The sequence below is a fragment of the Lupinus angustifolius genome, chromosome LG19 (assembly GCF_001865875.1).
Source record: "Lupinus angustifolius cultivar Tanjil chromosome LG19, LupAngTanjil_v1.0, whole genome shotgun sequence".
NCBI lineage: Eukaryota > Viridiplantae > Streptophyta > Magnoliopsida > Fabales > Fabaceae > Lupinus > Lupinus angustifolius.
Genome location: NC_032027.1, coordinates 8,248,045 through 8,265,380, shown reverse-complemented (window position 1 = coordinate 8,265,380; position 17,336 = coordinate 8,248,045). Strand labels below are relative to the sequence as shown.

The 17,336-nt window shown below is 35.7% G+C and overlaps 3 protein-coding genes across 4 annotated transcripts in view; 2 read left to right on the top strand and 1 right to left on the bottom strand.

Annotated features, from left to right (window-relative positions):
• The window catches only part of LOC109334213 (DEAD-box ATP-dependent RNA helicase 28), an 87,278-nt gene that overhangs the window by 47,430 nt on the left and 22,512 nt on the right, over positions 1-17,336 (top strand). The gene's annotated exons all lie outside the window — the stretch shown is intronic.
• On the top strand, positions 1,020-4,588 carry LOC109334218. 2 transcript variants are annotated; one of them, XM_019569857.1, is made up of 2 exons: positions 1,020-1,826; positions 4,075-4,588. In XM_019569857.1, the coding sequence occupies exons 1-2, from the start codon at positions 1,142-1,144 to the stop codon at positions 4,422-4,424; spliced, it is 1,035 nt and encodes a 344-aa protein (XP_019425402.1). In that variant the 5' UTR covers positions 1,020-1,141; the 3' UTR covers positions 4,425-4,588. The 2 variants fall into 2 exon arrangements, with proteins under 2 accessions (XP_019425402.1, XP_019425401.1); XM_019569856.1 differs by having other exon boundaries at positions 4,072-4,588.
• LOC109334212 (microtubule-associated protein TORTIFOLIA1-like) lies at positions 7,024-13,530 on the bottom strand. The gene is made up of 6 exons (XM_019569849.1): positions 12,625-13,530; positions 11,578-11,769; positions 10,906-11,008; positions 10,097-10,809; positions 9,136-10,020; positions 7,024-7,558 (listed from the first exon to the last, which is right to left on the bottom strand). Exons 1-6 carry the CDS (start codon positions 13,354-13,356, stop codon positions 7,370-7,372), a joined length of 2,814 nt encoding a protein of 937 aa, XP_019425394.1. The 5' UTR covers positions 13,357-13,530; the 3' UTR covers positions 7,024-7,369.

The following is a 17,336-nucleotide window of genomic DNA, read 5'->3' as shown; positions in this document are numbered from 1 at the left end:
ATTAAGGTGAACATCATATATTTGATACAATGATATCAGCTATTTATTTTCGGGGTTACATTATAAGTGATCTAATTACTGACACCCCTTAGATTTCTAAAAGGTTATAATGGATATGGGCTTAATGGATGGATACACATCAGGTTAACACATAGGGGATAATGGGAACCCTATTAGTTAACACATCAGGAAGGTTATGGTCCCCAATACACCAAATCAAATTTACTTTTCTCCTCTCCCCATCAGAGTGAAAACGCAAGTCCCAAGAGGAATCAGGGATTTGGTTGAGGAAGGCCATCTTACCACAAAACCTCTTTCAGAAACGTAGACCAAATGAGCACATCCAGGAACATGGATTCAGGTATGACACTGCATCTTTTGATTCATATATGTGCGTGAGAATCATTAAATTCAAGATCCTAGGATTGGTATTTCACCAATTATAAGGAATTTCCAACATTCTCAACTTATTTTTAGTTATCATTATTCTAGTCATGTTTGTATATATTACTTATGTTATACCAATTTTTTGTTGTTAATTAATTTTAAATTTATTTGTGCATTTTTGTTGCATTAAAGCATAAAATTTATATTGTTTGATAATTATTTCAACTTATTTGTGAAGTTTTGTTATATTAAAACATAGTTTCCTAGTTGTTTAATTAGATATACTTGTGGCAATAGTGCTTTTAAATTTTGCATATAAAATTATTAAAAAATATTAGTCTTTATTATGCTTTTTTTATTTCTTAATGTAAAGAGTTAAGATGTCTAATCTAATCAATGGCGATTCATTGATCTAAACACAGACTTATTGAGGAAAAAAATTAATTGTCATATATCAAATCTCATATAATATTCTACATCAATAAAAATATATCACATTAATTAAAAATTAATTTATTATTAATTATTACTATTATTTTTGTGACGTTATTATTATGATGAATGGATGACATTATACGAGACAAGATAATATAACTTGTCCTACGTTAATAATAATAACCCTCATTCTTTTCTATACTTCTCAAAATTCTCTTTTTCTTCTATCTCCTCCTCTTCCAACAACCACACAAACACACTCTCTCTTTCTTCACAAACCTACTTCTCTTCCAAAGTTCGCACCTTTCTACCACCATTCATGGACCCACCACCCGGATTCGAAAATGGGTGGGGCCCATTGTTCCTTCCCAGTAACTTAATCTATATGAGCATCTCCCAACTCGTCTCCGAGTTACGCGACTCGTTCCTCCCGACCGATTTCGACCGAGTCGAGGAGGCTCTGGTTGCTAGAGAAGCCAAACTCATGGTAGAGAATGAACAGAAAAAGAGGGAAATTGGAAACCTCCAAGAGAAAATTGAGTTAGAGAGATTACGTAGGGTTAAAGCTGAGATTGGGAACGAAAAGAGGGTTCAAGAAAAATTTGGTGAGGTTTCGGTGAAGCAAGAAAAATGCAAAGTTGATGATAGTGATGTTGTTGTTGTTTCTGAGCTTAGGAAGAGAATTTGTGAACTGGAAAGTGAAAAGAAGAAATGGGTTGGTGACAGTTATACTATTGCTAAGCTGGTGGCTGAGAATGGCAGGTTGGTGAAGGAGAAGCGCGAGGCCGAGGCGTTGGTTGAGAGTTGGAAGAGGAATTTTGATGCATTGAATGAACAGCTGTTGAATGGGAATGGGAATGGGAATGGTGGTGGTGGAAGCAATGAAGAAAAGAGAATGATGGAAATTGATGTTGGCTCTGAACCTTTGAAAAGAAATGGAGATGATTGCTTTTCTACAAGGAAATCCACCAGCAAAGCTAGGAAGGATGGTCCAAGGGCTTCAGGTATAATGGTTTTAATTGCGTTGTCCTGAAGATATTAGATATGATTCTTGAATGATATACATATATATATAGCTTTTTTCTCTTCATTTACATCCACTTTTAGGCTTTGATCTTATTAACTTTAGTAACTCTTAGATGAAAATATGATCAATGGCTTGAATGATATAAAGGGCGGCCTAGTGCACGAGAAGTTGTTTCCAGGATTTGAACTGTGTTTAAGTGAAAATTGATTTATAATAGTTTAGTAGATGCATGTGTATCTATTTTTATTGGTTTAGGTTGCTTTCACTTACTCTTGCTCTCAGTCATGGATCTTAGTTTTATCCAATGGTGTAACTATTAATTTTAAAATCACAATCACCAATGAATAGAAAATAAAATACTGTCGAAAGCGGTTGTAAGCGAAAAATGACTTGCACTGGTATAATTCGATAGCTAAGGCATATCTAGTGAATAGTGTGTACTTTCGGAACATTAAAGTTGAAAATGCTGATCAGTCAAAAAGATCCAATTGATCAAGGTTCACACCTCTCACTTCATACAAATTGTTCTCTCATCTTGTTAAAATGCAGATTTCTCTCACTGGATATGCCATTATAGTACATGTATGCTAGGGATCCATCTATATTCTTGCAGCTGTAGAAAAGTTGATATGCTTATCAATGCTATACGATGGGATAAATATAATTTGGTTAGCTTTCTTTGTAGCTGGGACCAAGACAGTTTTTGCTGTAATTAGGAGTAAGGCAATGTTTTGGTCATGAGCGTGAGAGAAGTAGGAGTTTACGGTGATTAACTGGGTTAATATTAGGGCTTAAAAGTTTCTGTAAGTGGAAGATTTGATGAAAAGAAAAACCTTTTGTTGAATATTGTGGTATGACTTAACTGTCTGTTTGAGAGTTCAATTAAGGGGAACCATTAATGAATGGTTTTAATATTGATATAAGAGAGGAAGTTATTTACCTACCTTCTATTCAGATGAATATTTGGAAATTATAGGAGAATCTATCTTCTTTTGCTTGTTTAGGAGGTAAACTTTTGTTGGCTAGATCCATTGGTACACAAATTTAGATCCTGTCAAACAACTTCTGAAGTCTCCATCCATCTCTCTCCATAAAAAATCCTAACCATATGTTACATCAAACAAACAAATCAGTGAAAAAAGTTATTGGAATAAATGAGATCCTCTGGATGCTGGTGGAGAGAGTATCCAAATTCTTGATTGTGTCAACATTTTATCATCTAAATATTTGTTGTAGGCTGCAATTTCTCATTTAATTAATCCGTAGTTTTTCTTTCAGTATTCTTATGGAAAGAGGGTAAGCTTCGGCACAACGGTAAAGTTGTTGCCTTGTGATCCAAAAGTCAGTTCAAATCTTGAAATAGCATATCCGTTTATGGGGTTAAGATTGCAGACATTTACCCTTCCTAATCTCTATCGAGTGGGAGCCTTGTGTACTAGGCATCCATGTTATTGTTATGGAAAAAGGCTTGTTAATGACCTGCTACATTTTTTCATAAATAATCTAGGCATGTTATTTCATTTACTTGAATGTGAAATAGCTTTGTCTTATAATAATGACATTGTTAGGCACATTAACTTCAATACAGCCCCAAGATTACCTTTTCAGTTTGTTCTTTTAGCTACATTGCCAAATATTGCAGTTATTTATTGACAAGTACTTTCAATTCATGTATTTTGAAGTTCATTTAACGTTATTTCATTTTATTTACTTGGCGGTCACTTTAGAATCAATGTATTTTTTAGTAACTCAATCTGCTTGCTACAATTCTTCTTCGGCTATGACGAAACAATTAATCATCATGTTTCTCTCAAACTGGACTGTCCATATTGCCTCATTTTGATGTTCAGCTCATGGTTTTAATTAGCAGATTCATGGCTGTCCATATTCTATGAAGATTTGAGGATTCTGATTTCTGAACATGTAACTGTAGTGGTTTTATTTTACATGTTACCTTTATACTCTGTTTTCTTAGAAATTTTCTGCCTGCCACTCCCCTTTTCTATGATTTATTTGTTTTTCCTTGATAATTTTTTCGATAAAACCAAAGAAAGATAGTAAGAAATTGTTTTACCTTTCCTATAACAACATTTTGGCTGTGCTACATATGTATATCTAAATTTGTTAATCATAGATTTACCTAAAAGGCCATATGCTTGATTTTGAAGTATTTTGTAGGCAATTTAATGTCGTGTAGGTCTCACATATCTCTTTAATGCCGGCAGGAGGAAGATTGGGAATAAGAATGGATATCGATACCAAAGACAGTGACAAAAAGACCTGTGAATCAAAGGATAAGCAAGAGATTAATGCGCATCTGAGATCAACAGCAGTGCAGCAGAAAAACTTGCCAACCAGACTGGCTGAACCCGATGAGACTCTGAAAAGAAAATTTCCTTCTTTACATGAATACGGTCGAAAGATCAATTTCAATCTCTTGGGTCAGTTGGATGACATAGATAGTGATGCTTCAAGTTCAAGTTCTGATTCTTCTTGTTCTCTTGATATGAGTAGTCTTCCCTTGAGTTCTCTTACAACTATTAAGAAAAAGAGAACTGAGATAGTCTTAGACTAAACATTGTAAATGAGACACGAAGTCAAAAGTATTTTTTGTTTATAGGTTATATGTAGAATTATAACATCCAAGTTCTCATTCACTAGAACCATGATTCATGAGCAAGTGACTTTTTGTAATATAGGCAATCATCATACGACAATATATTGTGTTGGATTTGAATTTCCCTTTTGGGGTCCCCATAGTGTCCTACTAAGAAACTAATTTCCCGTGGATTCGGTTAGACGCTTAAGCATATTCCGCTCCAAGAGTGGTTCTTTTGGATTTGGGGATCAAACTCGAAATCTCACATGGTGACTCAAGCGCCTTCTACTTGAATTAACACATGTTTGGACTCTCGTTTCTTCTCAGGTTATAAGAGAGAGATTTGGTGTTTTTTCTCTCACTCAACCTAAGAGGATAAGATAAGAGAAGAAATCCAAATGTGTGTTTTAGTTTAGTTTATTTCATGGTTAAATTTGAAGGTCTCGTATGTTTATTTTTTGTTAAACTAGCTTGTGTTTTTCATTGTAAGAATTTTACACATGGCTTGTTTTGAACAACTTTTTAATTGGGACCTTGGGACTTAAGAATGGGGATCACCTGTCCCAAAATCCGTGTGTCCCCATGTCCTAAGTCAATAGGATTTTTCCAAGTAATGCACATATGTTACTTGAAGTTTTAAATTTTTCCTTTTTAATAAAGTGTCAATTTTTTATTGGACCGAAACAGGAAAATGGGACAGGAATGGGGACAGGTGATCTATGTCCGGGACTTAAAAGCTCATTTCAATAGAATAGATTCACAGATCCCATGAAGAAGTTTTTGAAAAATAGGTGATCCATTTTATTTTTTTGAATTATGAAGACATATGGAACTCAAATAATGTAACTTAGTATTAATAATAAGGAGGGATCTACTTAATCAGTAAGTTTTTTAAATTTATTCTTCATCCTAGCTATTAATTATATGAATATCTAATGATTTAGATCTACTTACTAATTCAAACCATTGGATTTCCCTAGAATTGATGGCTAAGATGGGGAGTAAGTTTAAAAAACTTATCTTGAAGTAAGTGGATTCCTACCCATTAATAATTTTATATGATCTTTATTAATATCATGATCATACTTAATAAATCCAGAAACAATTTAATTTTATGACGTCCTAGTTGAGTTACCAATTATACTATAAAGAATTTAATGGAAAAGGAGGATCGGGATCAGCTGGTTTTATTTTGGGTATCTTTTTTGACTTGGACCTTAAGTGTTGGTTTGTAACTTGAATTTTGGAGGGGAAAGAAATTATCTTATAAATGTATTTCTATTTCATGAATCTCAAGTTTTCACTTTCTCATTATTCCCTTCTAAAATCTAATTCACAAATATACCCTATGTTTTTATCTTTCTAAAGTGAGAGAAAAAAGAAAAATATATAAGAAATAATTTTTCTTCCAACCCAAAAACTATGGTCATATTATTATTTACTAAATCTTAATTCTCCTGTACTACCAAAAAAAAATAAGTAGTACCAAAAAAATTAATTCTCCATATCCTCTAATATGGCGTAATATCACATCCATTTATTTACTATTAATTTATTTGGACAATTAAAACCATTATATTCACATATTTTTTATATAAAATAATGGTCTAAATTATTAATTTGCGCAATTATCTTTCCTTATATTATTTCATCTAAAATAAAATTTCAATAGTGGAATGATTATGTAGATACCATTATAATTAATCAAATTAAATTATGTTATGAATGTTGTGGAATGTCTAGTTACAAACGTTGTTGCTAGAATTTAGATAAGATATTTGGATATGACAAAGCAGGTTCATGAAGAAATCATATTGGAAGGTCCAACAGATACAGCCAAGGTTGCAAAGGCCATAGTTGTTGAGTGCATGTCAAATCCCTTCAATGGCAAAAATATAAGAAATAGTTCTTGTCTGAACTGGTGTGGTATGTTAATTTTGGGAGATATTTTAATTGGCTGCATGATTCCCTTCTTGATTGTAATCCAAAGATGCTATGACTTGGGAGACATATATCACTTGTTCCCAATGATGTCGTATTCTCTGTCTTAGGTCAATCCTATATTGCCACATAAATAAAAGAAATTTTTTAAAAACAAAAAGTAATAAAAAGTAACATTCTAATTGACCCGGAACAGAGAATGAGACACCATTCGGAAAATGTAATCTATTAACATTACTTGGGTGCTTCTATTTTCTTGGCAGAAGTGATAGCCTAAAGATTTTCTCCATTGCTCTCTGTAGAGATGTTTTGGTATGGTTTGTATTATGTATATAAAGATGAAACTTACTCAACTTTCATCTACCTCATTCACTCAACTGATTAATCTATTTTCAAATTTTCATCATGTATTCGTTATATTTAGAGAAAAAAATGTGTTTTTTTCTAATTTGTTAAGAAAATGGTGAAAAACATAATTATGAAATTGTCACTTTGTTTTCATTTTGTGCCTTGTTTGAATAAAACTTTTGATTGACAAACAGATATAGCAGCCAGTGACTTTTAAAATTTTGTAGTACAATTCTTATAGAATTATATGGAGGTATCACAAGTCCAGAATAAGCTACTAATTACATGAAAAAATTGTTCATTCCTCTAACACAAATTGTTCAACAACAACACCCAAGCCCTGATCCCACTAGGTGGGATCGGTTCCATGAATCTAACGACACCATGAATTTGTTCATTCATACAAACATGATGATCTTATGGGATATATCATGAATTTGTCCCTTGTAATATATGTGTAGGCACACAACACCTGAACAGCTTATATATTTCAAATGGTACCACTTAATACCAACCAAGTAGAAAATTAGAACCATCTTGGATATCACCATAAATCAAAACTTCCACATATGACAGAATCTCAATACCAGTGTATATAATCTGTTCTCTAATGGATATTGTCTAAATTAGAACTACTTATCATGTTGTAGATCAATTTCCCATGCTGATGCCAAATGCATTAAAAGTCGATCTGGGTGTACACCTTCCCATTCCTCAGCTGTATCTGTTGAAGCTTCATGTAAATTCAGCAAGAGCTCTTTCTTTGTTTCCATGGGAATCCCAAAGGCATCAGGGCCATGTTCCAATATTATCTCCACCAGCTGAACATGAATTCGATATATTAAGCCTCAGATTGTCAGATGAAGACATAAAGCGAGCAGAAAATTTAAAGCAAAGGCAGATTCATATGCAACCGAAGTATCCATCACTCACTAAACAAATTATTTGTGAAGGTCTAAGTAGAATTACAAGTCCAAGAAATGTATGTGTTCTTTTTAATGTGTTGTATATATTATGTAAAAAAATACACATATTAAATAGCCAAAACAAAAGAGCATTACTGAACACGCATACAGAAGAAAGTTGAATTACAATTCATGATTCTGAGTTATTCCAAACAGAAGCCAATAAACTGAAGGTATGAAGATCTCTACTAATAATAAGTTTATAGCAGTTTTCTAGCTTCATGACACAAGCTTCCCGAATAACCCTCAACCCACCAATTAAATGCAGACATATCATTTCATTGTTAACAGTTTCTGGAGATACCAAAGAGAGAAAGAACCCTTCTTTATTAATGTCACTGCACACCTGTAGTCTCATTTATATCATTAATTATTGAGACTGTGGCATCTGGTATAGGACAATGTAGTAAGACTAGGAAAGCTGCTGCAACAGCTGTACTTACAATTATCACATAAAGTAAGGCACTATTTCTATACTGCCCCTCAAGTTGGAGCATATAAAGTATAAGTATCAAGCTTGCCACAAATGTGGCTAACCTGTAAAACAGCTAACTCATTTGCTAGTTAATCATTCAAAGTGACAAAGCCACAAAACTAATGAGAGAAGACAAGACAGAGTATTTTCTTGGTTGAAGTGGAAGTCCTCACATTGCTCTGTGCTGAATCGGGGGAGATATGTAATGTTGCTTGATTTCACTTACCACATAGGGATATGGGGATCTTAGATAGATAACCCTCTTTGTGAATGACACTATAAACTTCTGGTGAACATAGGGCTTAAAAACACCTAGAAACAAGCTGAAAAACTGCACACACAAAATAGTCGGATATTGTCAACCCTCTCCGAGCTGAAAAGTCTGGCAGTGTTTCCAGCTCAATAGTGGTTTGTCTAGTTCGATAGAATTTCTGATTTTTGACCCCTGTCCGAACCGCAGACACTGCCAGTTCATGGTCCAATGAGTTGAAGTGAATGGACCGATCAAGATTTTAAAACCCATAATCTGATCATGTTATTGGACTCTAAGTATCTAACGGATAATTAAAAAGAAGAAACAGAATGTAAGCAAGGAGCCCTACTAAACATGACTCAAAAAAGAACAATGACAGATGCCACACACTTAAAATCCACTGGAGATATGATCTTGAAGTGCTTCAAATACCATATCTGGAGACATGGAAAACTCTAGCTACTAACTAGACACGAAAGTCACTGAAATCGTTCAATAATGTTAAATCATTTTTCTAGATGAAGATCTATTCCAGCGGTCCAAAATACACTACACTCTGATAAACTAACAAGATAAATGGCAATATCTATCCTGTTATATTTGGGATGCGGGAAGTGTAATTTGGAGGAGAGAAAATTAACATGACTAGAGATCCTGCATATTCTGGCTTAAAGAAAGGAAATTTAAACAGAAGAAAGGGCATACCTGTTGAATCCAAGACAAACAGATGTCATACAGATTCTGATCCAGTAAGAATTGCCCAATGGCATGCAATATCTCACATACAATATCACTTGAAAGTTGGTCAATTACAGGACCTGTTCTATCCATTAGTTTTACAAGCAAAAGATCATCTGCAGTGGACAATACTTCTGCAAAGGCTGAATCTATGTCACCCACTCGAAGAGCATGCATTGCATTACTCCAAGAAGTCCAGATGGCATCCCTCTCTTGTCCAACACTGTCATCAGCCATAGCTTCTGCAGTCATTTCAGGCATTGGTACTCTTGTTGCTTGAGATGTTCCGCTGTCCTCCCCAGCAACCCGAATTGCTTCCAAGGTAGCTTCATCCTTAGAAGCTTGCCAAACACTTCTTGCAGAAGGCCCCTCACCAAACCGGATGGGCATTGCTGCTTTATCCCAAGCTCTCCTGCTTCCCCCTTGATCACTCTCATGCACTGACTTTGGTGATCTTCCATCAGCAGAGCTGCCATCAAAAGCCCTCCTTGATGAAATCTGGCCATTTCTAGAAGCCCCATGCCCAGAAAAATCCCATCCCTCAGATAAATCAGATCTCCAAGATGGCCCTCTTCCCCTCATTCCCAAAGCATTTCCATCAGATTGGGAAAATCTTTCGCCAAATGGCATACGTACATCACCACCTCTTCCATACTTGGCACCGGAGTAGTCATTAAAACCATTATACTTTCCAGAAGGCCTACTAGAAGATCCCTCAAACCCTGTAAAGTTACTACCTCTATGACCCGAAGATAAAGATAAATCTCGTGCCATGTCTTCAACAATTCTCTCAAGACCTCGCACTCTGTTCTCTAGAGTTACCATGCTATCGTGCGATCCACCCATGAAATCCTGCAAATTTGTTAAAACGTTTACCACTGCAAAGAACAAATACCAAAGCTAATTTTTTAAGCCACGTTAACCATACCTGCAGCATGTTCATCAGGTGAACCTGTTGTCTTTCCAGAAGCATTAATTGCCTCTGGATAGCCAACCAGTTTCCTTTGTTATTGGAGAAGGATGCTTCAGATTGACCATCAGTTTTAGAGAAACCTGCAACATTAGTGGAACCCTCCCTCTCACCATTTTCATTCCTATCCTCAGTATCATATGCTTTTGTTCTCAGTTCTTTAGCATTCACTCTCTTTTCAGAGTATCTCTCATGGGCAAAATCATCAAAGTTCCGCTGTTTGGAATTTACATCATTGCCTCTATCTATGATGTGAGATTTATTGTTGGAAGATCCATGAAATTCATCATCAGGAATGTTTCCAACAGAATTTATTCTTTCTTTTGAATCTTTAGCACTTGTCTCACATTCTTCCTTATTGTTTAAGCTTGAAGAATTGAGGCATCTACGAGGAACAACTACTTCCACTGGCATATCATCTGAACCCCTTCTTTCGAGTTTCTGGAAAAATTCCGGGTTTAGTTCTCTGTCAGTTAAGACAGGTGGTTTCTTTTTTAATATTACAACTGCCTTCTCTGAGATACCAGCTGCTTTGGCATTGGCAGTGGAATCCATGTTTGAAGAAGCAGTTGGTGAATCCTTTATTGATGGATCGGATTTCCTCTCACCAACATTTACTTTATTGGGGTCACTTGTTTCTGACAAGGGAGCAGGTTCAGGATTCTCACCATCTAAACCATCAAATAAAATAAACAAAAAGCATTACTAAGAAACTATGACAAAGTGATTGGTGAATATACTATGACAGACAATTCAAATATGGCTACCACGAGACGAGGTCTTTGAATCATCAGGAGATCCATCTCCTTTCCCAGCAATCTTTTTCCACAATTGCAATGCCTCATTCATGCTATCTCTCACAGGTTTTATCTGCAAACAATTAATATCAACATATGATAGATATTAACATTAATAAATTACAGATACTATAATTTTTGTACAAAATAAAAACATAAAAACTAGCAAGTCAAGAGATGCACCAGTTCTCCTGAAATGAAGTTTCAACAAATTACAAATCTACTACCCTTGGACAAGTAAACCCTAAGCCCTAATACAAGGAGAACTTTGAAGGACACAAGAACAGTGTATATGATGCTACAGTAACTGATACCTGCTAGACCACCCACGAGAAATGTACTATCAAGTATCAACTTTCTATGGGCAAAATAAAATTCTTTTTGTGGTCTTTAAATGAGATATACACTAGCATGCCAGTAATAAAGTCAAAGAAGAAACCTGTTTCATTTTGCTACATCCTCTATTATTTTGAGGTTCGTATCATAATTTTACTTATTTCTTCCAAGAAATGGAACATTTTTATTCGAAATAATTGCAAGAAGTAGATAAGACTGTTGACAATCAAAACTTTGAAATAAAAACGGAATGCCAAGAAGCACATTCCACAACTTATGATAAGGAAACCATGGTGCAAATGCTACCTTGTCGAAACGGCAAGACTCAAGCACTGTCAGTGTGGATGCTGTTCTATCAGTAATCAAACTGCTTGAATGTAAAGCCAAGGAACTTAATGCTTCAGCTGCTGCTTTGCGTGTTGCCCAATCTGTGCTCGTAAGGCAATCATGAATGCTAGGTAGCAAATGTTCCAAGCTTTGTGGCGCAATTGCTCCAACCTGCAAGCAATTCTCAATTACCTTTTGGGAACCATTATACTAATTCTTTTTACAGATATTTATTAGGATAAAAGGATGAACTATGTGATTTCATTTAATGTAGACAATAACTGAACTAACAGTGTCCTACTAAATAAGAACAAGAGAATGAAAGAACATGGATCTCTCATCTCTCTAATCTCTACCATCAATAAGTTAAGAAAAAATAGAACCTAAATCTTATAAAATCAAATAATACACTACTCAACTGCAATCAGCATGAAAATTAAGCCTCAGTAGTTGCCAAAAACTTTTCCCAGTATCACTTTAATTATATATGGCCACGTCAAATTGAACGTTCCAAATGCAATTATTCTAAAATCAACAGGTCTAGCTTAAGTTTATCTTTATTGTTATTATTATAATATTACTAATAAATCAACTACAATAAACAAATGCGACATTTTCTGTGACACGTCCAAACATAACTTATGCTCTTAAGCTGAATTTCAGTTCCAACTTAAGCTAGTGTTTGGTAAACATGTCAAAATAGGACGAAACAAAACTCATGTTTTGGTGTATCCTATAATCATAACAACACACAAGATTAATGCCTCGTTTTATTTCATTTCAATCAGCAGACCATTTTAGCAACAATGCCTCAAATCATAGTTACATGCTACACAGTACCAATTTCAGTGTATATTACCCAGTTGGTTCATATTTTTTATATTATTATTACAAAATTTCCTTTATGACTACCCAGTGCTTCGTTACAATGTAAGTTAAGTACGGTAAAACTAAATCGAGGGAACCATGTACCTATTCCTGAAATTAAAACTCAAAACCATAACAACAACAATTAGCCAATAAAACCTGAGACAAGCTAGCAACAACAGGCAACATTGCAGCCTTAGCCATGAAATTAGGGTTATTGAGCAACTTGCAAATCCTAGGGCACATCTTATGAAACGCCGAAACCGGAGTATCTGCAGCACTCTCCACCATCTTAGCCATACAAACCGCCGCACCAGCCTGCACAGTCTTATTCTGTTCCCCCATTGCCTCAAACAAAGGCTTCACAAACAACGCCACCACCGACCCAATCCCTCCATTATCCCCACCACCACCACCACCAACATCACCTTTCAAATACTGTGCGGCGAGAGCACCAATGGCGTCGCGGCAAGTGTCCCTGACGGCGGAATCGGAGTCCTTGAGCCTGCGGATGACGTGGGCAATGATTTTGGTGAGATGGGTTGTGGCGGAGTGGGCATGGGAAGAGCAGACGAGGGTGAGGAGACGGATGGACTCTTTCTTGACAGAGGGCTTGGGGTCGGCAGATGCTTCGTAAAGGCAGTTGAGGATCATAGGGATGGCGTCAGAGGAGAGGGATATAATGGTCTTTTCAAGGTCTTCAACAGCGATCTGGTGAGTGTCTCTGTCAGAGAGTTTGGAGAGAGAGGTTAGGATTCGCTGTTTGAGTTCCACCATTGCAAGGTGGGAAGAGAGAGAAGATCTTGGTGGTTGTGGTTGTGGTTGTTGTTGTTGGGGTGTTTGGTTATGAGGTTTTGTGGGTTTTGAGTGTTTGTGTGTTTGGGAACTCATTGTGAGTTGTGAATGTTTGAGAGAAATGAAAGAAGAAAGAGAGAGCACAGGTGAATGAAGGGATGCTGCTAATTAGAGAGAGTACGAGATTGAGATCATGAGATATGAGATGGAGTGGAAATGCTAGATCTGCGTGTAAGAGGAAAATAAAGTTCTAAGTTTTTCAAAATTAAGATCAGGATGTGTTTTCTCAAGGAACTTTTGATGGACATGGATATAATACAAGATTTTAATGTTTATGTATTATCGTTCTAAAATTCTATTGGTGATTTCTATTCTTTTTACAGAAAAAAAAAATATTCCAGTTTTATATAATGTTGATTAATCATTCATCGTTCATTTTTAATTATTATTAACTCTTCAAAACATATAAATAAATGATGGTGATGAGAACCTCTTCAGGAGATCCTTTTCTTCAACAATCTATCTTGTTTGGTGCAATGAACCCACGGTTTTAGTGGTTCTTTTTATGGTGAATGTTTAATGGAAATTGTGTTGGATAAAAGAAGATGGTTAAGGTAGAAGGTGATAGGCACCACAACAATGATGTTGATAAGCCGGGTGATATTCGCCACAAGAACGTGGTTCTTGATAAGAATTATAATCTTGGTTCAGCCAAAAAGTTTGGAGAAGACACTCTCACACAAAAAGGAAGAATCCTTATAATTTTACTCAAAATCAAACTTAACTTCATTCAAAATGTGAGTATTACACTTATAGGTCATTTCATGGTTAGCTAATTAGTTCCAACCGAAATTCTAAGTATTTCAAATTACACATAAATGACATTTTGAATTTCCATGACAAAGCCTTAATTTCTAAGTCTTGGAATCATTATCTTTGATGATAATTCGGCCACTTGAGTCTTCCATGAAGTAATTGCTTCCATGATCAATGTGTATGTTAAATGCCTTGCACGAATTCTCACTTGGTTGATTCATGAATGCATTAATTCTCTTTGGATGACCACCTTGGCCTTGTAATTTGACTCAACTTGGACAGCTCAATCAATGGTGTGCATGACTTGGATGGTTTCCCTTGAAGTTGTGGTCCAGACGAGTTTAATAGAGGTCTTGAGTTCCATGCAAAGCTTTAACCAAGTGAAGAATTCGGCCCTCCTTTAAAGGTTGTGGTCCACACGAGTTAATGGCAACTTTGAGTCCCAAGCAAAGTTTTGGTCTTCATGAATCAATTTGAATGTCTTGCACGAAAAACATCTCTTGAATTAATCATGCTTGACTTGATTAATGATCTTGCACGAAAACTTGAAGGAATAATCACTCTTGAAGTGATTTAATGGTTGGCACAAATAAACTTCATGACTTTAATCCTTTGCACGAAAACATTCAAGAATTAATCATCTTTGACTTGGCTTGAATGATATGCACGAAATGCCTAACATGTCTTTAGTGGTCTTGACTTCATTTAATGTTTTTCAAGGACTTCATTTATTCTGAAATTTAAATAGCAAAAGACAAATTAAATGTTTCATGAACCATCTTAGGACATAATAAATATGTCCTAGCCATCCTTAGAACATGGTCGTGCCCTACTTAAAAGGGTTGGGAATTATTTTCCCCACTTTGGCCCATATGCAAAGTCACATAATGAATGAAGTGAGGACTCCCTTGAATTGAACGTGGAGCATTCATCATGATCCAATTTTGGCTCATATGGGTTCACATCACTCATCCTCATTCTCGTCCTCATCCTATCCTCCTCCTCATCCTCATTCTCGTCCCCATTCTAAATATGTTGATTAATGATAAAAATTGTGTAATTTGAGAGTACCCATTTTTCACCATCAAAGTTGAATCTTCAATGTTGCTTGTCTCCAATATGTGCACATTATCCACATTTTCACTTAGTTCCACACGTGAGTTGATAGGTGGAAGAACACAAATTGTTTCTTTGGGAAATAATTCAACAATACCTAGCAAAAATTGATCAACAACACTTGACAAACAATTTTCATTAGAATGGATAGTAGTAAAAAGAAATTTCCCGCAATAGGGTAGGTACAAGGGTTGTTTTGTAACCAAGTCACTCTTAACCTCACTTTGAATTTCACTCATAGTGTTTGCACTCTTCGTGTTTTGTTTTTGGCAAGCAATAAGGACTCACGGTTTTAACAAGGAAGAACACCTTGACACTTTTGTTTTTGGTTTTGTTTTTGGAATGTAAGAAATGTGCTATTGACTCACGGCCAATCAAGAAGAAAATGTTTGACACACCAAGCAAGAACCTTAGCTCTGAATACCACTTGATGAGAACCTCTTCAGGAGATCCTTTTCTTCAACAATCTATCTTGTTTGGTGCAATGAACCCACAATTTGAGGGGTTCTTTTGGTGGTGAATGTTTAGGTCGAATGGGAATGTGTTGGATAAAAGAAGATGGTGAAGATTGAAGGGTGGATGGCGCCACAACACAAGGTGTTGATAAGCCGGGTGATATTCACCACAAGAACGTGGTTCTTGATAAGAATTATAATTTTGGTTCAGCCAAGAAGTTTGGAGAAGAAACACTCTCACACGAAAGGAAAAATCATTTACTCACAAGTGTGTCACTCAAATCTCCCTTACTCACAAGTGTTTCACTCATGATCTTGGGCTCTCTTTTTCTTTTTGTGGATGCATATTGTAAGGCCCTTTTTAACTCCCTTGAGAAATCTATTGGCTCATACTTTGTTTGGATTGGTTTGGGCTGACTTGGCAATTTGTGACTAGTTGGTTGATATGCTTTTGGAGCATATCTATATCTCATCACCATTTTCAATTTCTCCCAAGTACCAATTGGTTTGGCACCACATCTACTCCTCTCCTTTTGTAATTGATCCCACCAACTTAAGGCATATTCCTTAAATCTTGAAGTAGCCATCATAACTTTCTTCTCTTCATTGTAAAATTTACAATAGAAGACATTTTCCATTTTCATTTCCCACATTATATAGGCTTCAGGATCTTTTGTGCCAATAAAGGTGGCAACCTTTATCTTAACCCCCTCAAGCTTCTCCTCCCTACGTGCTCCTCTCCTTGATCTCCTCATTTCTCCTTCTTCATCACTTGAATAATCGTTTGCACGATATCCAAACCTCCTATCATTCTCCACTCTCATTTGCTCCATCTCCCTTCTTAAGGTTTCAAATTGTTTTGTCATCATAGCATAAAGTTTTGTTGTCCTTGGGGACATTATTGGACTCTTACTTTCACTAGACATTTTCTCTCAACTCTCTTTGTATTTCATTTGAATATTTGGTGGAAAATGTATCACTCAATCTCACTTGTGTTTCACTCAATACTCACTTGTGTTTCACTCACACTCACTTCTCCTCCACAGTTTCTTGAATGAACCAAGGTAGAATCACTTAATTGTGAAAGAAAACACCCAACTTAGCAAGACTTGTGACACAGTTTTGTGTATGGACTTTTGACACTTTAGTTTTGACACTTTTTGTTTTCGGTTTAGGGACTTTGACACTTTGTTTTTGACACTTTTTGGTTTTCTTTTTGGCAAGTAATAAGGACTCACGGTTTTAACAAGGAAGAACACTTTGACACTTTTGTTTTTGACACTTTTTGGTTTTGTTTTTGGCAAGCAATAAGGACTCATGGTTTAAACAAGGAAGAACACTTTGACACTTTTGTTTTTGACACTTTTTGGTTTGGTTTTTTTGTTGTTGTTTTTGGAATGGATGAAGGATAAAGTACACACGGTTACAAGAAGATAATCTTGATACACCAAGTAAGAACCTTAGCTCTGATACCACTTGATGAGAACTTCTTCAGGAGATCCTTTTCTTCAACAATCTATCTTGTTTGGTGCATAAGGCCACGGTTTGTAGTGTTTCTTTTGATGGTGAATGTTTAGGCCGAATGGAAATTGTGTTGGATAAAAGAAGATGGTTAAGGTAGAAGGTGATAGGCGCCACAACAATGATGTTAATAAGCTGGGTGATATTCGCCACAAGAACGTGGTTCTT

Bases quoted from the DNA above. Each gene is read 5' to 3' on its own strand.
- LOC109334218 (XM_019569856.1), top strand. From the start codon at position 1,142: ATGGACCCACCACCCGGATTCGAAAATGGGTGGGGCCCATTGTTCCTT. The intron at 1,827-4,071 runs GTATAATGGTTT...CTTTAATGCCGG, and splicing joins GGATGGTCCAAGGGCTTCAG to CAGGAGGAAGATTGGGAATA.
- LOC109334212 (XM_019569849.1), bottom strand. From the start codon at position 13,356: ATGAGTTCCCAAACACACAAACACTCAAAACCCACAAAACCTCATAAC. The intron at 10,021-10,096 runs GTATGGTTAACG...ACAAATTTGCAG, and splicing joins ACCTGATGAACATGCTGCAG to GATTTCATGGGTGGATCGCA. The intron at 7,559-9,135 runs GTATGCCCTTTC...ATTCATGTTCAG, and splicing joins GTTTGTCTTGGATTCAACAG to CTGGTGGAGATAATATTGGA.